The sequence below is a fragment of the Aythya fuligula genome, chromosome 2, assembly GCF_009819795.1.
Source record: "Aythya fuligula isolate bAytFul2 chromosome 2, bAytFul2.pri, whole genome shotgun sequence".
Lineage (NCBI taxonomy): Eukaryota > Metazoa > Chordata > Aves > Anseriformes > Anatidae > Aythya > Aythya fuligula.
The window spans coordinates 96,953,493-96,977,878 of record NC_045560.1 but is presented as its reverse complement, the minus strand read 5'-3'; the positions used below and the strand labels follow the sequence as shown (position 1 = coordinate 96,977,878).

At 40.9% G+C, this 24,386-nt stretch overlaps 1 protein-coding gene across 8 annotated transcripts in view; it reads left to right on the top strand.

The window, feature by feature from the left end:
* CARMIL1 (capping protein regulator and myosin 1 linker 1) overlaps positions 1 to 24,386 on the top strand; it is a 185,024-nt gene that overhangs the window by 151,841 nt on the left and 8,797 nt on the right. For 5 of the 8 annotated variants that reach the window (XM_032182935.1, XM_032182942.1, XM_032182938.1 and 2 more), the window contains 7 exons: positions 6,659 to 6,676; positions 10,698 to 10,764; positions 11,086 to 11,282; positions 15,594 to 15,700; positions 16,984 to 17,416; positions 21,731 to 21,809; positions 23,990 to 24,220. In XM_032182935.1, coding sequence (XP_032038826.1) covers positions 6,659 to 6,676; positions 10,698 to 10,764; positions 11,086 to 11,282; positions 15,594 to 15,700; positions 16,984 to 17,416; positions 21,731 to 21,809; positions 23,990 to 24,220 — 1,132 coding nt within the window. The remainder of the gene's footprint in view (positions 1 to 6,658; positions 6,677 to 10,697; positions 10,765 to 11,085; positions 11,283 to 15,593; positions 15,701 to 16,983; positions 17,417 to 21,730; positions 21,810 to 23,989; positions 24,221 to 24,386) is intronic. The other 3 variants (XM_032182941.1, XM_032182937.1, XM_032182936.1) reach the window with 1 other exon arrangement.

The following is a 24,386-nucleotide window of genomic DNA, read 5'->3' as shown; positions in this document are numbered from 1 at the left end:
TTAGCCTAACCATCAGTATTATGATTACATTAATTTTAATTGCAAGTATTTGTTACCTGTTGCAAACATATTTGTTATCTTTCCCTGAGTGCCTTTACATAGAGTATTGCAGTGACCTTACAACCCTTAGAGGTCCTTATGTGTGGTTGTTCAATGCCTGTTACATGCATTGAACACATACTACATTCTTTTTCTGGCTCATGAGGGGTTATGTGTTCCCAGCTGAAACAATTTAAAAGATTACTAACTTTCATTGCCTTTTCTTGGTGTCTCTGAGTGGAAGGAGGCAGTAGATAATTGCTATAGAATGTATTTTTCTTAAACCAACGGAGATTTCTGAGTGAGAGTCCAGAGTTCTTCCTCACAATTTACGGTATGTTGCTGCTGCAATGTGAAATAAATGAAGGCAGTGGTGAATTGCTTCTAGTAATAGCACTACATGCTTGGGTTTAAATAAATAAATAAATTGCAGACTGTTTTCTCTTTAGATTAAAACGAATGGCATGAACTGCAGCTGTTGGGTGTTCTGTTTGCATTGTGACACTTCTCTATTGTGAGCTTGTCTTCCCCCAGCAGCAATGCTATGTTTTGCATGAACAGACCCAGACTTATACTGAGGATGGAGAGGAGGCTGTGTATGTTTGTCTTTTGTGGCAGTAGTTGTCTTGCAGTTACTGAGTTTCCATCATTTTATTTCACATGGTGAAAAAGTCACACTAAAGGAGCATTCAAAGCGCTCACTGAAACTTGAGGGTTAGCTCTCCTGCCGTGGTTTTAAGAGGGAGATTACTACTAAGAAGTTAGTCTGTGGTAGACAAAGGTATTCCTCGTGTAGCTGTGAAATCTACAGATCATGCCACCCCTGGCTGCTCCATCCCATCCAGAATTCACCTTTCCACAGCTCCTGTTTAAAAAAACATGCCTGGTATTTCCCATAGCTGATTAGCAGGAGCTCCTTTGGAGGAGTTCTTGGCAAAACCTAGATTCAGGAGCCCTCAGCAGAGAGACAGTAGCAAAGAGCTTGAGAATAACCTCTGGTGGTGCTGCTCCTATAGCACACATCTGTCTGCAGCCTTAGTGCTTCTTGATTCAATTAATACCTGGTAAATTGACCTTCTCAGGGGGCTGAGGGGCTTTCAGTATGGGTTCTGCTGCTTTTTGATTCTGCCAGTGTCTCAAATGAATAGCTTGCTCCAGGTTACTTGTCTGCATTGTGTGGAGCAGGCTTGTTTACTCTGAAATCTGGAAAGCCTCCTAAAAATAGCACATGCACAATTCTGTCTTCCTGGGAGTACTTCATTGCTCCTGTTTCATGCAGAACAGGAAGCTTGTGATTTTCTGCTTGGCAAGACTGAGACCTCATATTGTGGCGTGAAGAACAGTTGCTCACAGGAAGAAGAGAGAGAGTGTCAGAACTAAGGAAGGCAGTTATAGAGCTATGTTTTGTCATCAAAAAAGGAGGCTAAAATGAACTAGATTACTGGACTCAGAAATTATAAAATAAAGCAGGTGTGCATAGTGCCAGAAGGCTGAGAGAGAGCTTCTGAGTCATCAAATCTCATCCCTGCTATCACAGACAACTGTGTCACATAATCCTATATAAAAATTTATCATGCTTTCTCTCAGAACTTTTCTCTCAGACTAGAGGGAAACTTAGAGGTAAATAGATTCTTTTTTCTCCTGTTATTCAGGTCAGCTAAATCCTCATTGCAAAATGGTGGGTATCTCCCTGCTTTAAGATCTTACTTCATGGGAGTAAAGATTAAATTACTGTGAATTTTTGAAGTCAGAAGTGATGACAGGATTGGAATGCTGATCTGAAACCAAAAGCACATAAAGTGGTGAAAAAAAGCCCTATAAGCAGATGTTGAAGAGAACTAAAAACATTGAGCAGAAAAGGAGGACAAAGTGATTGAAGAGTCAGGATAGTTTCATTTGGAGCTAATCTGAGCATCTTTTTATCTTGTACATATTAGCTGTGGGTCCTTTCCAATACCATGGCATTTGGATATTCCGGGGGAAGTTTGTGCCTATGTGCTCCAGGTAATTGCAAAACCTGATGGTTTGTTGCTTGCCAGCTTTTAGTTCTTCACATGCAGGTGAGCAGTTCTGTCTTGCAGGGTAGGCATCTTCCCCTTCTTTCCTGGTGTTTCTGTCTCCCCTAGGCTTGTGTGCTCTCCCATGACTGTCTGGCCAACCATCATTATTACAATTGTGTATCCTATTTACATGCTAGCTCTGTATAGATCAGCCTTCGAGTTTTGCCATCCTCTCTTTGATATTTATGATTGACCCTGTCTGTCAGTTTGTTTTAGAGAAGAAACTGTAGTTTTGAAACAAAATGTCTGTCTACTCAAATATTTCTGCCTTCCATACAAGGAATAGAATATTTGGTATTTTGCTATCAAGATATCTCCCTATCAAAAAGGGTGGGTATATCGAATTGTTCTCTATTGAGACATCTCCCCATCTTAATAGGGAGATATCTTGGTATAGTAATTTCTGACAAGACTTAAAATTGAGAAGATACGCTTTTTTAATCTTTATATTCACAAAGTATATCTCAAAAGTGGCTGAAGGACATTAAAAATTACTGTGTCCTAGGAAGGTGTCTGAGGCAAATTTCAGGAAGAAAGGAGCAGCAGCTCAAGTAAGCCTGAGGGAAAAAGAGGCCATCATAATTCTGAGCAGAGAGGCTACTAGTCTCCATCCAGGGTAATCTGCATCTGATTCTTTATGATGGTTTTCTTCCCTTTACTGTTTCTCATTTGAAATATCACTGCTGCAGAGCAAGCAAAACTGTCGCATTATCTGCCCTCAGTGGGTATAATGATGGTGGGAAGATGACTGGTGGCTTTTGCCTGGGTAAATATTTTTCCTTTTGGGAGGCTTTTGTCCACTTAAGAGTGTAGAGAAAGGAGAGGTACTGAGGTCGTGCTGGTTCTCGGTCCTGGGAAGCTGTAGGGCAGCCAGGTACAACAGTTCCCATTCAGTAGGACCTTGCCTCAAACCTGCTCTGAAGATGTTCTTGCCCAGGGCACATGATAAGCATATGATCATTGTCTTTAAAGAATTTCCTGAGAATATCTTTAAAAACTGCCCATGCCTCACTGTTTGCTCAAATCAAGAGCTTTTTTGTCTTATTATATGGAAGTTTGGGTCATGAACCAAGTAATTTTTGAATTAGCATTTGCTAGCTGAAAGTAATGAACAATCATAAGCACGCAGGCTTAAAAAATGGTTTTTGCCATCTGATTTGCAGCAGCTCCCCATTTTGTACTTAATTTTTAAGTGAAGTAAATCAGTTGGAACCATCCTGTTTGTTTGTTTTCAGCTGCCGCAGAAGATGCTAACCTCTTCATGAGCAACTGGAAAACAGCACTGATAATGGATAATGCTGGGAATTGCTTTTTCTTGTGCAGGTGACATAGTTGCAGGCAGGCTTCTTTGTGGGATAATCATTCAGAAGAAGAAATAAATAATTCAGTTTCATAGTTTTAGAAACTGTTCAGTTTAACTAATGCAACTTTTTTTTTTTTTTTTGACTCTTTATAATAAAGGCCTTGGATATCCATATGCAGGAATACTTATTAGCAGAGATTCTACATGACTTGAAAGATGAAAGTGCAGAATTATTAATTACAAGAATACATGGAAATACTTGGCAAAATATCGTACAGTCCATTAGCCACATTTCAGCAAGTAGGAGGAAAAAAAAAAAAAAAAGGTTTATTGGCTAGCAAAATGAAAGAGCTCAAGGCCAAGTCTATTGAGCTTATTTTAATGCAGCACTACACTTTTTCTTTCAGAAAACATTACTGTACAAAGTGACTCTAAAGGTCAGGGTGGTTTAGATGAGACTAATTGAATTAATCCTGAACCACAGCTTTCTCTAGAAATGTAACTCTTAGGGAGGGAAAAGAAAAGAAGCAGACTCCTTAAATTCATGTGTGGATTATTTGTATGCCATATTTATCTACTCTATATAAATGGATAGTACTTCCATACAAAGGACAAAACTGTGAAATAAAAGGTCAGGACTGGGTCCTCTGCTGGTGTAAAAATGCCATAGTCCCTGCATTCAGGACTGCTGTGCCAACAAACAGCAGCCTAACACAGGTTGGCCTTGGATTCCAAACTGTGTTATTAGTGGCTGTGCTCTCACCCCTCCTCTAAAACTCATCCATCCTCTGAAACACTCAGCTGGCTGTCCTGTGTTCTGGCATTGCAGTTAACTTCCCAAGGACAATGGCGCTCAAGGGGGAGATTCTAAGGATGGTGGTGGTTCAGGACCCCAGCATGGCTGGTAGGAAATACATCACTGAATTTCTGCAAGCTATGCCAAGGGTTTTACCCTGGAAATCACGTTATAAAACATTCAGCGGTTGAAGCAAGCAGTAGCAACTTTCTATTTTCTAAGACTTTTATTGGGATAGTAAGATATCTGTGTGTCCAAAGATTGAGATGCAAAAAAGCAAAGTTGGTCAATTTACTGCTCTGTTTTATGACAAGCACCGGAAGGTTGTTTGTTTTGTTTCTGAATGAGACAACAGATGTGTGACCTCTCTGTCAGAAGTAGTTACTAGAGGAACCTTGGTGATTGGTGTCATGGCAGTTTAGCAGGTCAGGTTCTTTACAGGAGGAAAAAAAAAAAAAAAAAAAAGCAAAAAACAAAACGCACAAAACAAGGACTTATGACAAGATGCCAGTTCCCAAGACATGGCTTGCAAAACACATACCTCTGAAATAATTTAGCAGTGGTTTAAAATGTTCTGGGAGTAGGCTCCCTGCGGTGCAGTCAGACTCCTAGGTGGCTTCAGGCAAGTCCCTTTGCCTCTGCTTTGCTTAATGGTGTTCCCTGTCTAGCCTTTCACCTGCTGCGTGCTTCCCCCTCCTCCTTCTCCTTCCTTACTCAAGCTGTTTGGCAACTTTTAACTTTTAAGCAGCTCAGGAGTCACACTCAGGTGAGATCACTGGAGCCTGGAAGGTGGGAACTTCCATAGGTCCTTGCTGGGACCAGGACCACAGGCTGTAAACTCCCCCAAACCTGGGATTGTTTCCTGGTATGTGCAGAGCTTTGCACTTCGGTCCTAATCTCACATCCAGCTGCTTGTATAATAAAAATAACTTCCCTGCCTATGCATTACCTACACAGAACGTGCTGGAGTACTACCAAGAGCACTGCCTGAAAGAGAAGCTGAGGTACAGAATGGTTTTTCAAGTGTGCTGGAGATCTATTTCTAAGAAGGTTTTGGTTTTATTAATGTTTCTCTCAATTCTGCAGTCTCTCTGAGAGCCTCAGACTTCCTAGTGACAGGTAGTGTAGAAGATGGGCAGGAGAGAGAACATGGGGTCTGGCAGGGAAAGGGGGAGAGGAAAAGAGAAGATAGCATAAAGAAACAGGAGCAATGAGGAGGTTTGCCTGAATCACTGGTAGATGGGAACTCCTGCACAAATTTTCCGATGGTAAGAGAAAATAAAAATAAAAACCCTGAGGACAATTGGAAAAAAAGTCCTCTGGTTCTGTGTGCGCCAGTGCTGCTTGTGCCATTCAGAGATTTCCAGTCTGATCCTTAAAACTTCTAGCTGCAGTTAAGCTTAGAAGTATGAACTGTGACAAGTTGGTCATTACTGCTGAAAATGTCAAAGCATTGAATAATTGGCCTTTGTGCCTCCTCAACAACTAAAAAATGAACTTTGTGTTATGAGCAGATTGTTTATGGTGCTGGCAATTAAACCCCAGTACAATATACATTTAAAAATGCAGCACTCCCCTGCTGAGCAGTTTAAGCCAGAGCACGATATTGACTTCTGCCACAAACACTGTACAAATATCTGCAGTTCTCATTTGACTTGAAGATGAAACCACACTCCTAATAACTGTTTTCTCATACTCTAAATTGAGAAGGAGTGTGACTGGATGGGTAATCTGCCACCAAAGAGATGGGCTATGGAATCGCTTCATTTCATATGATGGCTGTGCTTTTTCTTTATAAATTTTGGAGGGGAGAGGTAAGGTCATCCTTTATTAATGGCTTAGCATCATTCCAATGTGCCAAAAGTGCTTGAAAGGTCTGCACCTATAAAACTTTGTATGGAAAGGAGAAATACTGTCACTTTGGTTCTCTTTATTATAGTAGGATTATTTCAGCCTTAAAAGAACGTACACACACATTCCTTTTCAGCCTTTCAAGAGAGGTTTTGTTTTGTTTTCCACACTCCTGTTTTCCAAAATAAACTACAAATCTGTAATTTAGAAGCCTCCTTCAGACTAGGACGTATCAGAATAAAACCTCTCTCACTGCTGGTTCCAGCAAATTGAAAAAACACAGTAAATTAGGACAGCAGGTGGCAGGTTGGCACCATTGGTGAGTGCCATATACTGGAAACACACATCTGAAAATCTGAGTTTGTCCCAGTATAGATAAAGCAAGAGAGATCACATCCGTCCCTGGAAACACAAAGTGTATAGCACCTCCAAATGCAAAGGATTTTTACCTCATTCTTGCATGTCACCTTTCCTGCTAAGACTTTTAAGTGTTTTGGCTTTAGTTTTCTTTATTTTGGTGAGCTCTGGTTTTGCCTCCTTTCCTGAAAACTGCTGTTGCTTTGTCTTCCCCATTCATATTCTTTTTTCTTTCTTTTTTGCTGCATGGAGACTCTCTGCTGTACAAGTGTAAGTATTTTTTTAGCTCTGCTGTTTCTGGCCTACTTGTTTGCGTTTTTGTGCTCCATTTGCCTCTGTACTACTGTGTTAGTCTCCTGGGAGACTCTAGTGCCATCCATCTGCACTTACAAAAAGAAATAGGCAGCAGTTTAGGAATGAGATTGGATTTTACAAGAAGGCTCAGCCAGCACAGCCTTTGAATTTAAAGCATCCCTTGACTTTGAGACCAAACCAAAGCAGAGTGCTGATGAGATCTAAGCAGCAGTGTTACTGCTCAGAAAGAGAATCCATCACTTGGGTTTTCTGTTCAAGCATCACTCAGCTTGATGAAACAACGGCTTAAGAGTGAGCATAAACTAGGGTTTTCTTGACATAGCAAGTTCCAGGTGGAAGAGATGTCATGGGTTATCTCTGAGTTTGAGCAGGTGTGTTTTCTTTGTCTGATTGAATCACTTTGAGATTTTGAATGCTGCCACCCTTAATGTCTGAAAATCCTTATGTAGTTTTGCAGGAAGGAGGGCTGGGAGTTGATGGGTCTGGGAGCTGAATTTTGAGAGAGAGGGAGAAGTTGTTCATTAATTCAAGTCTTTCAAGAGGGCGATGACAGGAGAGTCATGGAGGATCTCTATTAGGATTGAATATAAATGATTCTGGAGGAGGAGGAGAAAAAGATGGGAATGGGCATATTCCTGAGCACTGAGAGCAGTTCCCATTAACTGTACCATCAAGGAATGTAGTGTCTAAGACCCTGTTGCTAAAGGCATATAATTTTCTAGCACTGGAAACAAAGCTTCAAGCATTTTAAATGTGATCTTAGTTGTTTTTAAGCCCTAAGAAACTGATGTTCTTCCATATTCGGTAATACAACTTAAGAAAACTCAAGAGTGTTCAGATAGCTTTGTGAAGAAGGGAGTTGAGAAGAAATCTGGAGCAGTGATCCATTTAAGAAGAGATCTTAGTAGTTTATAGGTAGCTTGGACACATGAAACTGCCTAACTCTAAATTGCCCTCTATGTACACCTGAGGGGTAACTCCATGGAGCCATCCCCAGAGAGAGCTGTGGCATGAGTGCATGCAGACTTCCACGAGGACTTCTGAGAAATAGAGGTACACAGTTGATCTTTTGAGCTGTTCTGCCAGACAGCTGCTGTGTGCTCACAGAAAAATAGGCAAAGCAAGGAAAAAGTTCAGGAGTTGGCCTGCTGTGGTGGAAAGTTGCTGGAAGATGTGGAAACTGTCAAGGAGGGGATGTCCCCTCCTTGTTGATGCCAACAGCTATTCCCCTGGACAGGCCTTGGCTTGAAAGGTGAGGCAGTAGAGCTGAGCTGTGTTTGTATGGCCAGAGGTGGTGTGAAGGCACAAGCTGTGCGTGTGCCCAACCTGAGCTGCTCCCTTCAACTATGGGAAGTGGGGCTGAGACTGAGGAGAGCCAAGATCCTTCCCTAGGAGTTCAGACATCTCCTCTGGTAGTGAGACGTGCTGTGCTGCTGTAGCGTGCTTCACACTGGCTGAGATATGAAGCAGAGATTGTTTAATATTTCGTAGAAGGAGCACACTGGCCTATTTAAATTAGTGCTTTGACCCATTTTGTTCTGCGTGCTCTCTAGAAAGTTCACTTAACAAGAAGTGTTTCATCTGTGCACTTCCTAAACAGGCTAGAAAACAGAATGTTTTCCAATAAAAGTGTGTGCGTAGCTGCTATATTCATGCTGTTAAAACAAATGGCAGGCATCTCTGTCCCTCTGCCTTTATCCCCAGCAACCAAGCTGCTGATGGATCATGCCAGGCTGACGGGAAGTTACAGCAATGATAAAGGGTTATGAGCACCAGCACAGGCTCTGCAGTGTCATCTGGGGGCTCTTTCTCATTTAGGAAGGAAGACGGAGTCATCCTGTTCCTGGCTGTCAGAATCTGTATCTTGGAGAGTTAAGTCACTACACAGAGGCCTCAAAACTTGCCCAATGCAGGGCTCTCAGCTTGTCTGCGTTCATACAAGAGCACTCCAGACATGGACGTGCAGTTCCTGACCTGTCAGAAGTCTCCCGTCAGCCTTGTTTCCCGTCTTCCTTCCTGATCTTCTTCAGCACATGAATCGCAGCATTATCCTGATATAATTTCCAGTTGCACCACCAGAAAGAAGTTGCAAGCAGGCCAAAATGAGTGTAAATATACATTAGCAGGAGAAATAGTGTGCAGATGGAAGTGCAACTGGTGGTGACTCCTAATTGCTGTACCCCAAATGCTGAGCTGCTTCAGCTCGTCATCGCGTGAGGTGCAAATGCCTTCTGCTGTTCCAGTTTCGGATGAGCCCAGTTTTATCATGAGACAAACCCTGCATTTGGTTTATTGCTAGCTCTCAAAGTAGCATCTGACCTTTTACTGCAGTAAGCACTTTGCCTGCTCATTAGTTTTGTGGTACATCTCCTCAGGTAGCAAGCTATTTCCTGTCTGATCACAGAGTTACTTTATTATGAACTGATGCTTGTCAAATGTCATGTAGAAACCTGCAGCTGAAGGTATCTTTTTCTCCCAGTAATATTCATGGCAGCAAAAACACAGCTCTGTCGCATGGGCAGTGCTATCACTGCCCGCTCTGTAATCTGGCTGCCCATTTCTGATGTTGAGAAGACAGGTAATACCTCTCCCATTCTAAAAATCTGTCATAACCCTGAGCAAAACCCTGTGAATAGTGATATAATAATCCTTCTCACTGCTTCAGATGGGAACATAAATTCAGTACATGTGAGCATGGGCACTGAACTTTCCATAAGGAAAAACTATTACATACCTAACTTTAAAAATTCACAATGCCTGAAGTTTCAGTACCAGCTATGCCTTTTCTGGCTCTCCTAAAACTGATAATACTAAATTTGATTAACAATTCTGTTGATGAGTTGTGAGCTGTAACAAAACCCAGCTTCCTGACTGGCACTCCACATTTGAAGTCATGAGATAGGGCTAGATGGTAAGTGGAAGTATTCAAAGTATACAGATGTCACTGAAGCCAGCACATATGACTCTGCCACAAAGAGAACCTATCTTTACAGGAGCCAAATAACTTTAAATTAACTCCTTGGGAAACATGCAGCTCAGCTGTTGGTTTACAAGGCTCACAATGCTGAGCTATGTTAAGAGGTTCAGAATTGACGACACACAGTTTCCTGTAGCAAAAAGTCTTTATTGCCACACAGACTTTCAGAAGAGGCTAGGTAAGAAAATAAGGGCAGCTTTCTTCCAAAAATAACAAAACCAGGTCTTAAGTCTGGGTATTTGTGCTCTAAAGGCAGCATATTCCTTTTTCTGGTAATGTGAAGGTGAGAAGAAAAGCACGTAACTTATCGTAGATACACTGAATGTATGTAAAGGCAACTTTACAACTTAGCATATCTAAAGTCCAGGGAAGTTATATGTTTGCTGGTGGTATTGCTAACCCTGGCATGGTATTTATGGTATTTTGAAGGGCTGCATGCTCCAAGACTGTATTTTCCTAGGGAAGCTTGGTGAGCTGTGTGATTGTATCCAGAGGCATAGACACCTGGATTTTAATCATTCCCAGAGGCATGTCACTAACTGAGGAATTGTATTTTGTATCAAAAGTAAAGGCCAGAAAGAACAAGGAAGAGACAGTCGATGGTATTGTCATTAACTGCAATAGAGGACACAGTAATTACTTAAGTTTTCTGTGTCTCGTAATCCCATATGCAAAGGTGTCGTTTTAATAGTTACCTTGTTTTACAGTTGGGGATCAATGAATTAATGCTTGGACAATTAAATTAATTATCCTGTTTACAACATGAGATTTTAATGGGAAGAATAACTGCCTCCCTGTTTCGTTTTCAAAGTCAGTTCAACAAAATGCCAATTTAGAAAAAGTTATGAATGTTTGAGAAGGGGAGGAAAAAAAAACATTCCTTCCTGCTATTAAATCCAATCAGATCTTGAGAGCAGATTTGCTGTGTAGAAAGGAAAAAGTGTTCCTTGTTATTTCTTCTGTCTGCTGAAGTCCTTTGTTTTTATTTTATATTGACAGATGACTCCTAAGTCAAAAAGGAAAAGCATCCACAGCAGAATGCTCCGGCCGGTGTCCAGAGCTTTTGGTAAGTGAGAATTTCTTAAAACCTTTCTGCTTCTTTGCTTGCTGAGATTCTTCTAGATAGTTCTTTATTCAGAAGCACAGAAGACTGTCCCTCCCTCCGGAGTGCATTTGAGGCCATGTTGCTTGCTTTGTTTCGTGAATCTTCTGGTGTGTCTGGTAGTAAGTGCTTGCTCGCAATGCTCTGTCTGCTCACGAACGTGTTGTGGCTGAGCACATTCTCTAAACGTGTTCATAACTGTTTACCCCCAAAGAGAGGAATGGCATTGTCTTTTTGTTTTAAACAGCATGTTAAGTCTAATTAGAAAGTTTTGATTTCTCTTAGAAATGGAATTTGATCTAGATAAAGCACTGGAAGAAGTACCTATCCATATAGAAGACCCACCGTTTCCTTCCAGCAGGCCAGACAAACGAACTTCTGGATTCATTTCAGAGCTGCCATCAGAAGAAGGGAGAAAACTCGAACACTTCACAAAATTAAGGCCCAAAAGGAATAAAAAGCAGCAGCCCAGCCAAGCAGCAGTGAGTCTACATTGAAATCCTGTTGTTGATGTTGTCTGTTGATTGCTTTTTGCCATGAGTCATGTCTTGCAAAGTAATGAGGACAAATGTTAAAGTTTTAAAAGCTATAGACAACTTCTTAGTTTTTCTTCTGGTATTCAGGTATTTCAGTGTGCAATCCCCATTACAATCCCTGTGTCTTGTTTGACACAGCCTAAGCCCAGGGTTGCTTTTATCCTTTTTTATTTACTTTTGTTTTTTAATGGGAGCAGTTTCTGGAAGTACGTGGAGCTTTCACAGGAAGCTCATGAAATACAATGAAACATTTCAATTACATTGCAAGGGTTTAAGTCCTAATTTTTTTTTTTTTTCTGCCTGCTTCAAGACTTGGTAACTTGGCATGGATTCCTATTTCTATCAGCTCTCAGAGGAGCTACCCTGTGACACCCAGCTTCCCACAGCTCCCTAGCTGAAGGTGATGTTTGGGCCAGCAAACATCACACAGATCTGCTTTTCATGCTGGAGCCTGCCTTAGAAAAGCAAAACAGAGCACTATCTGTCTATTAAAGGCATTGGTGTGAACCCAAGTATACGTGTATGGAGTTCCCACAGTTCCATTTCCTTGGCATACCACATCAATGAAGATTCATTTCTGTGATGGTATATCCTCAGGGTATGTAAGGACAGATCTGGAGGAGTTACAGAGCTATCTCCTGGCAACAGAGCAGAGCTGATATGATAAAATAACCCTTATCTGGGGGCAGATATTGCTTCTCTGAATTATAATGCCTAGTAATGAATGTCTGTGGCCTCGTCTGCTGCCTTAGGATTGTTGGAAGAGAGGACCCTTGAAAATTTCCTTAATGCTGGGAAAGATCACATAAGGCAGGTTTTTGCACCACTTGGGAGTGGAGAAACCTTGAAGGAAAGGGGGATATGCAAGCCAACTTTCCATTCCCTTGCCCTTTACAGAGAAGTATAGAGGTAGAAGGAGCACAGACTGGTCTTCACGTTGTAGGGAAAATGCATCTGTGTTTACTCCATCTGATTCCAACTGTGCAGAATGCACGTGTTTTCCCCATTGCTAAGCTTGCTTCCCATCTGAACATGCTCAGTGCATCCTGTGCCACCTGCGTAAGCGTGGGGAAGGAGCAGGGGCACGGGAGGACAAGTGCTCTGCTAATAGGCTGGCAACCAGAAAATAAAATATCTTGCTTGACAGAAACAAAAAGCTTACCTCTTGTTAAGAGGAAGTGCCTTACCTCTTGTTAAGAGGAAGTGCTACTTCCCATGACAAAGCAATGTTCTGGGAACACTCATCCATATTGAATTAATTAGGAAATAGAGAGTTAATAGTTGCAGAAATTGAAACAAAGGGTTTTTTTTTTTGTTTGTTTGTTTGTTTGTTTTTTAATTTTTTTACTTAAACTCATTTGTCCCTGTCTGGTTTTATGGACCATTTAATTCCTTAGTTGTTCAGACCTAATAACAAATCTAAACAAAACTTTAAAAGACTTGAGATGTTTACTCAATGCTTCCAAAAATGAGACAGACAAATTTTCAAGTCTGGAGTCACAAGTGGACTCTGTTATTGTTTGCAAGGTTGATTTGCTGATGTTTTTGCCACTTTGATGCTATAGAAAGCAATGGCTAGAAGCACTTCAGAAGCAAGAGGCACAATCTCAGATCCACACTTTGCCCAGTATGGATCTGGGATTTCAGTCAAGGTTTTGTGTTTTTTGCCCTTGCAAGTCATGATTTTCATAGCCAAATTTATGGCTTCATGTCCACCCAGAACAAATGTTTTGGGGGTGTGGTAACTGAATCAAAAGATTAAACTATTTGCATAGCTTTTTTCTTTTTCTTTAAACTTTTATACTGCTTAAAGCAGGACTATTTGGTTGTTTTCTGTTCCCATTATTTCCATTGGGTAATTTAAGGAATCTTAAATGATAGCTGTACTTCTCTGGCTTTGTTGGAAAACAGACTTGTACTCTGTGAGTTGCTGTAGCCTGGAAGCTAAAAAGGAGAAAATGTAAATTTTTAACTTGGAGTGGATGGGCAGAAGAAAGCTTTATAGCTCTGTCAGGGTGTATACTGAAGTGTATACTCTGAAATGAGTGTTGAGAGAAAGAGAAAAGAAGAACTCATCATCCCTGGTAAGCTTCTACATAATATGATGAAACAGTTGTTTATAATTTAGTTTTTGGTGAGATCTTCACCTGATGGGTTCTTCAATCATGTGTGAAGCTCTAGTACAAGAAAGAGATGAGCACGTAACAAGCAGACTGTGATTCACTTTATTTCTTCTTTCAAGCCTGATTCTTCCTTAGTGAAGAACATAGAGGGCTCACCTTTAAAGTCAGGCTAAAAGAAATGTGATAAACACAAACTTACCACCTTTCCCCTTTTCTTTCCCCTTCCCCTAGCATTAGGAGCCTAACAGATGATATAAGCGGGATCTTAGTCTTCTACTTTAACATTGAACATTAACAGGAATTAAAATAAACATCTATAAGAAAATTCTGTGCCTTGCGTACCTTATTAGACTCCCAAATTTGTGTACATCCTTAGTACATTTTTAGGAACTTGCTGCTTTTTCAGTTGCAAAATGTTTTCTGTTTTGAGGTAGATCTCATTTGCAGTGGATTATTGGATTCTTGCATTGCTTCAGGAAATGGACTTGCCTTTAATACGTAGATGCTTTTTCGTACTGTCTAGAGAAACAGTTTAATATTCATCCTTAGAAACCATCGAATACTTTCTTATTTCTGCTGATGTCAGTGTCAACCACTTTTTGTCAGGGAAGTCTTACCTTGGGACACTGATATGACTTTGATCACTGATATGACCAAAACAGATGTCAGGGCATGCATGGTTGCCTAGGTTCAGATCTTCCATCTGAATCTTCATCTTCAGATCTTCCATCTAAACAAAATCTCTGGAAAGATAACAATGGTGTCAAGAGTTGGAAGTCTGAGAAATCATTGTGCTTCTTAGGATAAAATTTTTATTTTTATTTTTATATTTTTTAGAAACCATGTGCTTTTTTAAAGTGAAAACATGCAGGTAATAGAGCAGTCTTTACCAAATAGCCTCTTGTCTGATTAGAATTACATTAATACAGCAAGTATCTATAAAGTATTAATTGTTATCTCTGATGACCAGGTAAATACTAGGCTTCTAACAGGATTCAGCCACTGGAAACTAAAAAGTTTCACAGATGTGTCAAAGCTTTAGTTCATATGCAGTCTGTCTTCCTGGATTAATGAGGCTGGGTTTTATGTTAACTGAGTTTTTAGAGTGTTTGTTTTTCTTTTTAGAGGCTTGGAAACAGGTCTGTATTCCAGCTGAAAAGGGAAGCTAGTATTACCCTGAACTGCTGTGGCAACTAGCAGGTTCCTTGACTTAAATTATTTCAAATCATGAATCCTACTATTTTGTGGCAGACTAATTCCTGGTCATTAACACTACCAAGAATACAACTGGGTTGGGTCTTGTGGCATCCTTTGTAGTCACCTGAAAGGGTTTCATATGTCCTTTAAATTGAAGGAAGTTTCTCTGCTCGTAATAGAGCTTTTCATCAAAGCCACATACAGGAGCTAGACCGTATGCAAATTCCTTCCAGGAGATGGCATGTTTGATCTTCAGGAGGCTACAGAGACACCAAGTAATCTTCACAGGGCCTTGGTGGTTGGCAGGTACTGCTAACTCAGCTTCTTTTGGATGCCTTCAGTCATCCACATTCAAAATATGGATGCTGAAACCAAAGAAAGGGGGCAGGTTTTCAGATGCTTGGTGAAAATCTGTGTTTGATTCCTGGAGTGAAACACCAGATTCTGTATTTAGACTCTCTGCTACTGGATGTTGTGGATTGAATGAATTTTAAAAGGCTCTGTTAGCCCACTGGAGCTCTGTTTCTAAATCTCCAAATCCAGAACATAGTTTTTCTTTGAATAGGGAAACAAATAGCTGTTGACAATACTTCCTCTGCAGGTGACCACTGCAAACACACAGAGTAGGATTTTTTTTAACTGTTTTCTTCATTTCTGTCTTAATTAGTGCTCTACTCGCACAAGCCCAAGACATTCAATTTCTGGTCTCATCCAGTATTTGGTTGCACGACCCAGTTTGCCACTGTTGATTTGTGTTACTTTGTGTTTGATACAATGGGGCAACTGGCCTGAGTAAAGGAGGGATTCTAATAGGGCTTCCATTGGCTGAGGTTTGGCTGGCACATGTAACTTTAATAATGTCTTAATTATGAATAATTATCATTTAAACAAATGCACTTGAATTATTTTACACTAGAGAGATATTTTCTTCTGTCAGGTATCTGCTGGAGTGGCTCCAGAAGGGGATCAGAACGGTCTCATGGGAAGAGTGGATGAAGGTGTGGATGAATTTTTCACTAAGAAAGTCACAAAAATGGATACAAAGTAAGTTAATTGAAAAAGAAAATATTAAAATAAACTATCCTGATAGCTGGGAAACTAGCAATTCTAAGTCGTATTTGATTTCTGCTCCCAATATTCAGGGTTGCTTTTGTAAAAGTCAGAAAATACCTTAATAGTCTAAGATATTGTGAATTCAATTACCCTCCATTAACAATGACTACTTTGAAATAAATTGCTTTGGTATGCCATGTGGAGAGGATTATTGACTAGCAGGTATTTGTATAACTCAGTTGGCTTCATATTACCCTTCAGTGGAGCTCATTAGAGCTGAAGCAGAGTGGTGTATTGGTTGAGGCTCTCCTCTCTAGTGCCAGTAGTGCCCACATGGATGTGGCTATCTAGTAAGGATTGATTAGGCACACTGTTGGGGTCAATGACAGTAGATTTATGCTGTTTAAGAAATATACGTTGAAGATGCATTTAACCAGTTTGTAGTACTCCAGATTTAGGAAATATATTTGTTTGGAATATATGCGTGTATTTATCTAGTTTTGTATAGGGGGAAAAATCTGGCTTACACAATTGCTTTTTGCCTGGTTGTTTATTTGCAAGTGCATGCATCTAGAAGTTCTGGCGTTAATGTATGTTTGGGTTTATACATTAATGCATACATCAATACTTCCATAAATAAATGAGGAAGCTAGGGCAAATTCTGGACAGCTTGGAGTGACCCCTTCTGTGCTGTATGAGATGTCCATTAAGGAAAATGGTAGGTGTGAGCTGGTAGACAGCAGTGGCAGGAAAAGCAAGTGTTTTAAAGTCAGTGTGTTGCAAATATTTGTAGTGACATGTGAAGCCATGTGTGACATACTCTGTGTAGTGGTAAAATTGTGGTAGCTTTGAAAAATGGATACACCAGGTTAAGTTCAGGGGACTGGCAGGCTGTGGTATCCTCCTGTGCTTCCCTTGGGCTCCTGCCAGCTGCTCATTTCAGATGTCCCTGTGAACTTGCACATCCCACGTGCATGGCTCGGGGATCTTTTGACAGCCCCCATTAGCTGTCTCCATTTGCTCCACTGGTGGCTCTTCCCAGTTGGGGTGCTTGTATGCAGAAATGCTCTGTACTCAGCTTTCCCTTCAAGTGTGAATGCTCTGCCTGCAAGATGCAGTTTGTAATTTAGACGTGCCAGCTAATTAGTGAGCCCAGGGCAACACATAGATCATACAAAAGGTTGGCTTTGCCCAGGAGAAGTCATTCAGTGCTATTTAAAAGAGAAGGGGGAGGGGAGTGGCGGAGAGATTGAAATGTCCATGTCTTTTATCAGGAGACCGTCAACTAAAAGTTCAGATGGCAGCGAGCCCAGTGAAGCAGGTGATGAGAAGAAGAAAAGGGACTCAAGGAAGAGTGGCTTCCTTAACTTAATCAAATCAAGGGGCTCCAAATCTGAACGTCCCCAGACTGTGGTGGTGGCTGAGGAGCCCTCCTCACCCAAGGTTGCTGCGAAAAGCCCAGCTGTGGATACAAATAAGAAGGAGCCAAAACCTGCAGAGCAGAACGGTGGTACGGAGCGATCCGAGGAATTAAAGACGCCAGACTCACTGGAGGAGGCACAGCCAGATGATGCTGCAAAGGCTGAGAGGGGTGACAGCAAAGGAAGCCCTCAAGGAGGCCGGAGGTATGGCGTGCAGGTGATGGGCAGTGGACTTCTCGCAGAAATGAAAGCCAAGCAGGAGAAGAGAGCAGCCTCTGCTCAGAAGGTGAAGGCAGTTTGATTTCTCTTGAGTTGTTGTAAAAAATGGATGAGAGCTAGGTGTCTCCAGGGGAGGGGCTACAGGGGCTGGTGGCTGGGGCTTGTCACATCAACCCTGCTTTCCACCAGGGGTTACAGAGTTCTTGAAGGAGGATTGTTCAGTGCTGGCTGGGGTGGTTGACCATGAATGGACCAGGCTGCACACAAGAGAAGACATGCCCTTAAGCCTGCACTTCTTCTCCTTGTGCAGAGGAGGCAAAGCCAGCTCTTGCAGTTGGTGTCAGGCCACCACAAGCACAGTAGAGGACACGTAACCGTTTGCACATATTACAGGGTAATTTGGGAGCAACTAGTGAGCACAGTTTGGATGTCTGCACTCTATATGGTGTGTGGTTTGCTCAAATGTAATGGAAGCATGCTTAGCATAAAGCCAGGAACAAGTGTTTACTGTGATGCTCTGCACACTGTACCCTCAGGTGTTTGGCAGAGTTAACTACACACTTCACTTTTGGAAGGTGATGTAGCAAGTTGGAGAGATGTGTCATATTTTAAATTACATATCCCATGTGGCAAAGTAAATCTGGTTTCCAGACACTGTTTATAGCTATCCAGCTCATGTTTTTTTTGTTACATTTCTTAATTTTATGCCCTTTTGTACCACACCTAATTATTCTTACGCCTTGGTTTTCTGTGTTTCAAATACTAACACTCAAAACAATAACACATTTAAAAAAATACACAACCTATTCTCCACAGTCTTCATGTTATCCTCATGTTGTAATATCCTCATGTAACTCCAAAGCTTTTTGTGCCAAAATATTTTGCCTGATGCCCATTTCCAATTGACCTTACCGCTGTCAGACCCTGTTTCCTCCCAGCTGCAGTTCTCATGTCATAAAGTTACCAAAGGATCAGTGATTTCCTCCTCCTCTCTTCCTCTCTGGCATGCTGTCCATTCCTCACCATTTACCCTCAACAATCTGGAAGATTCATGGCAAAACTCATCTGCAAGCTTTGCCATGTTTTCCTTTAGAATTCTGCACAGTTACCTAACTGGATCTGAGCAAGACACTCAAATGTTATTTTTACATCTCTTCTCACTCTTACAGTACTTGCTGTCATGTCTGAACTATTGCTGCAAACCCTGAGGTCTTAATAATAAGACCTCAGCATATGGCTAATAAGCTGTGTGCTCGTTAAAGTGATCCTCTGCACAAAAACGATTTTTCTAAGGAAATGACCTATTCCCACCTTTCTGATTGGTGCTGAGTAGTGCCCATGAATAGTCTCATTGATTTCTATGACACCAAGTTTTCAAGTAAAATGCTAGATGATTGTAAATAAGACTGTTACAGTCTGCATAAAACACTGACTTACACCAGATAATATAGATATATTTATTTATATAATTGCATAAATGGTTTACTTGGTGCTCTTCAATTTCTTAACACTTGTCCTCTAAATTTAGTCCCATCTGGGGTGATGTGTTTGAGGTAGACTATTAGCAGACATACTTTTTTTTTTTTTTTTTGAAAGTGGAGAGAGTAAAAGTCTGCTTCCATTGATTAGCTTTCACAGCATTGATTGAAAACCTGAATTTCAGCTATCCAAAAGGAAAACTGTTACCTTTTCCCAGTATTATGTTTTTCACCCTTTGAGTTTTTTTTTTGCCAGCTTGGAAAGGTTACCCCTCTCCTTTCATGTTTATTATTAGTTTCCCGTTCTCTTTATGTTAGTGTATGAATATAAAAGAGAGAAACTGTTAAGAAAACAGTTGGTTTGGAATTAAAAAAAAAAAAAAATTATTCTGTTTTGCAAAATTTGATAGTTATAAAATGCACAAGTAGGTCATTTGTTTTTTTTTTTTTTTTTTTTTTTTTTTAATTTTGTTTTTAATAATAACAAGAAAGCTGAATTGAAATAGGAATCTATACACGGCAGGTTAGTGACTTGCTATTTCTTAATGTTGCCCCCACCACAGAAAATTGAACGGCTGTTCAAAAGAATTTTTCACGTACTTCATCCTAGATTGCAACAGCAGACAGTTTAGTTTTGCACTTCCATTTATGACATTCCTGAAGCTGCAAATCATACAGTATCCTGATGGTTGAGCTGCAGAAGAAAGCATCCCACTACTGTGAAATTGCTTAGGATGGGTATGACACCAACTTCCCTAATATCTTCAAATTTATCAGAATTCTGGAGTCACAGAAAATTGTATTTTCCTTTAAGGTACAGATGGCTGCTTATATTCTGAGTTCTTTTACGTGAAAACAAAGCCAGAAGGAATTTACTATTCCATTCATACCCTCCTGCAGTCTTGTTACAGATACAAGTGATGAGCAGGTGCACAGTAGATGGAAAGATGGTAAATGCTTTTTTGTTTTCTTTTGCTTAGAATACAACGTGAGAATTGGCATTAATGGTGGAGATAAATATGTGCAATTAGTGTAACTGCTAGGCATGCCTAAAAAGATCTTTTAGCTCCATCTAGTGTTTACAGGCTGCATTTTTAAATACCTTGAGCAAGACCTAGGAGCAGACAAGCTCATTTGTAACCTGTTTATTCACTCGCCATTGCACCCAACAGAAGTATTTCCCAATCCTGCGCATGTTCCTTATAAAAGTAGAGCCTGGTCACTATTTATCTGCATGATAAATTTCCCTGCATTTATCTGACATGACTGACAGCTTCTCAGGGTATATTTTTGCAGTAAGTGCTTAGTGTTGTCTCAGGACTGTAAGCAGTTTGTAATGTGTTTACACTAGTTAGCCAAACATGCTGACATTGCATTTTTAAAGTACTGCATTAAATGCCAGCACTGGCTTTTGTGTTTGTCTCGGTACGTGATAGTATTTCCCCAGCAATCCCATAACTAGAGAGGGAAGTTACAGAGAAATTAGTTTTCATATTGTCCTAAAGCTCTTTTAAAGTCACTTACTGTAGCTAAACCTTTAGTATATATCTTCAATATGTACCTAGAAAAATCAGTTTTGGTGAAAGTTCATAAGAATTCATATTCCATGAAAAAATTGTTAGTAATTCAGTTGTCAAAGAGTTCGTTTGCTAAGGTATGGGAAAAAGACCCAGTAAATGGAGAGTGGCATTCCCTTCAAAAATACGTAGCCAAGATTGTCTTACAAAGAAATACCTAATTTTAGGAGGTAGAGAGGTGAGAATTGAGCCAAAATGCCATTGACAGACAAGAAATGGGAATAAAAATAAACCTGGAGCTCTCACCTAGTGGTACAAAGCACAACATTCCTGCTAGATTTGGATGGGACTTTATTTTGTTGATACAGGCAATGTAGCTTACAACTCTAGCTCTTCAAGTCATCGTGTTTCTAGAGTGCTTCTGATGGGAGAACAATTTGTTTTGCTTACATGTGGTTTTTAACATACAGATGACTTCATACTTAAAACCTGTAGTACAATCCCTTAGACTGGATTGCTGCACGGTGTCAAGGTGATTTAACAGTACAGGAAGTTTTATTTTGATTCTAATTACATCCTCCTTAATGCAGTGTGCCATTTAAGCGTGCACCTATCCTTAGAGGAGAGATAGGAAGACAGACACATCCTATACAGGAATTGCAGGCATTCAGCACCTCCATCCTTTTCTTTGTTGCATTAAAGAGTTGCTTTGTTTTACGAGCTGTGTGATTATATGAGCAAAATGGAGGTATCCATAAATCTGTAAGGCCAACCATGCTGTTTTCTCTATCACCCCCCAAAATCTGCTTCTCCTAAATTTGCTGAATTACCACCACAGGGGAAAGACACATGGACAGCATATTTAGACATCACTCCTTTATGTTTATACTTACAATACTATTTCAGTCTAAATCTGTGCTCCTGCTACTGTGACTGTTCTCTTCCTTCCCACCTTTCTGTTGTCCAATTTTTATCTACAAATAGGATATACAAATGCAGATCTTTGGAAAAAAATGCTTTTCCTTTTAAACCTAAATGAAAAATGTTTATATATGGAGCTGTCTTTGGGGAAAAGACTTTGTTAGTTTTAATTCTGTTATCTGAGCCTTTAGTTTCAACTCCTGTACATTAGTAGACCTGTCACTTAGGAGGCAAGGTGTCACTGCAGTTTTGCTAGGCATCAGTGCTAGTGATCAATTCAGTGTAATTTATTTTCCACTTGGATTTCCAGGACATGGAGAATAAACAAGGAAGTGCATTCAGCAGTCAGTACTTGCAGTTTTTTTGCCTTAGGGTTTCCAAATCGGTGCTTTTTTCTAACAGAACCACCAAGTTGTATTAATCATAGATCTATTATTAACATGAGACCTTTTCTCATTCTTTCAGAAACTTGGAAATGACACAGCTTCCAGGGAGTCTTCTGACACAGCAATGAGCTCAGAACGATTGGATGGAAGTGGTACAGGTACAGTCTAGGTTTCCTGGTATAAACTCTTTCTGGAAAAAAAAAAAAAGTTCAAAATCACTCTTTCCTCTCCGAATTGTGTACCTAACAATTGCTTAAGCAAAACATGAACTTATGCTAAGTGAACAAGATTAAAAACAAGCTCGCTTTTGTACTGTGTTTGACAGTGCTGCTTGTCAAGTCAGCTCAAGAGCTGTGCTGATGGCTGGTTGTTTTACTCCTGTGCTTCACACTGCAAAGGAGGGAAAGGACTCGGTGTATGTGCCTCAGGCTCTTTCTAATGGGTCGTGATTTGTAACAGAATTGGCAAAGCTGGAGCTGAACCCAGGAGCCAGCAAAAATGTCTGCACACAAAGTGAAACTCCTGAATACATCTGAAGACCTCAGTACAACCAGTTTGCAAGGTTAATAGTAGTCAGTGTGGGTACCAGCTTGAGTAGTCCCAGCTTCTGGTTATCAGAAAACACATCTCACAGGCAATGGAGGCTGGCTTTTCCCAGGCTTTAAATGGCTTGAGCAAAATCAAGGCTGTCTGAAAAGCTGTGGAGGCCCAGGGACACTGCCTGCATGCAGAAAATACTTAAATAAACTTGGTACTTACAGCACTGAATCACTCTGCAGCTAGGCCTGCTGTGTACTGGCTGAGGGCCCTTGTCAGGCTGTAGTGCTGGGCCCTGGAATGGCAGTGCTTTCTTTACCACTTTTGCTTGAGAGCTCTCCAAGGCTGCTCTTTGCTATTGTGGCCACAGTTTGTCTTTGGCTTGGGTTAATTTATTTCAACTTGCTGGCTTCTAATAATATTAGCAGGCCTGAGGTTAGGAAGGCAAGAAAGAGAGTTAATGGAAAATTGCTGGATGTTGCTACAGGAAAACTACAGATCATGATACAGAAGGAGAATAAGTTGTTGATATTATTCTTATTTTTATTCCTTTTTTCATACCTGGGTATCACCTGCTCTTCTGTATGCACACAGACACAGGTGGAGAAAGCATCCTGCTGTTTTGCTGACAGCACAAAGGTCTACTGCATGCCTGCAGACATGAACTCCCCCTCTCACACACTCACACAAATACGTACTTAAGCACACAACTCTCTCTAGTTAGCCAGAGTTTAACTCTGACTGGGCTGAAAAACAGCTATGCAGGCTGGAAGAATGTATTGGAGATTGGCTTGCAACAAAATACATCCAACATGCCCCTCCCGTTGCCACTAAAATGTCTGTGCTCAGCACTCTCATAACAAGCAGGGTTTCTGGATGGGAATAGCAGGTAGGTAGGTCAAGGGAAATCTGTGAGCCTTGCCAGGTACCAAGGCAACCAGTCTGCATTTCAGTTAGTGCGTCATTCTGTTCCTGAGAATAAAGATGTGACAGTTGTTGAAAGTCCCAAGCTAGCATACAAGTTTCAAGATTATTGTTACAGCTGAGATGTCCAAGCTTTCGGTGTCCTCAAAGCTGCAAAGTAGGAAAGTGGGGCAGGCATTTTGCTTGTTTGCAACCTAATGTCCAGCAGGCTTTCTACCAACTGGCATAGCTAAATAAAACTGATTCATCTCTTGGAAATGAATGTAGTTTTATGCATAAATACTTAGATCTTTGTTTGGGATAGTATGTTGATAAGCCTGCTAATGTGTAGGAACTGTAGTCCCTATACAGTGTTATTACATTTATCAAAATATTATCTAAAGAACACTTTAACCTCTACCAAGTTTCCAAATCTCCTCTAGAGCCTGCTAAAAGCAACAAATAACAAGACGTAGCCTGCTGTTCACAGGTTTGGGATTAATTTTCTGGGCCAGGATTTCTCTGTTGATTTTGGACAGCCAACCTTTTGTCTGTAGGGCTGCCTTTTCTACTGATCCAGTGCTGCTTTCTCAGCAAGTAGGCCATACCATCTGCTCCCACAAAGATGAAGGGAGGATAAAGTCCAGCCAGCCATCAACCTGAATGTATTAAAAAGGCTGGAGGTGCCATTGCCTCTGAGGCAATTGAATTATGAAGTTTAGCACGTGTAGAATCAGTGCGTCTAGATGCTCCGCTTGCAGTGATTCTAAATGAGATACCAGGGGTCACTTTGCAATTGCTACACAGCTGTGTGAGTGTATATGTGAATGAGTAAAGGTATGTTCTACATGAGGGCTCTGTGTACCGGCACCTTAATTTACATTTCTGTTTATTTTAGTGCCTAAACTCCAGCAGACCCTTCCAGAGAGTCGGTTTGCTTCCAATAAAGGTGACTCCGTCTCAGCATTATCTGAAAAAAATGCAAAAGCTGAACCAAAGGCAGAAGCTGCAGCGAAAGCAAGAGGTTCTTCCAATACGACCAGCCCCAAACCCCCACCGCAATCTGCAAAGCCCAGCCTGGCAGGACGACCCACGGTGCCACAGAAGCCACGCTCTGCCTCTCGTACGGGTGAGGAGCTCTTCTGGGCGTTCTTAGCCCCAGCTGGGTACTTCTGCACAGAGTTTGGGTGGGCCTTGAAGGAGGCAAGCAGGGCCACATCCTGGACAGGAGTTAAATGTAGAAGGAAAGGCTCTTTGGTCTCTTGTTCTTGTCTTGTTTCCTTCTTTTCCATCTC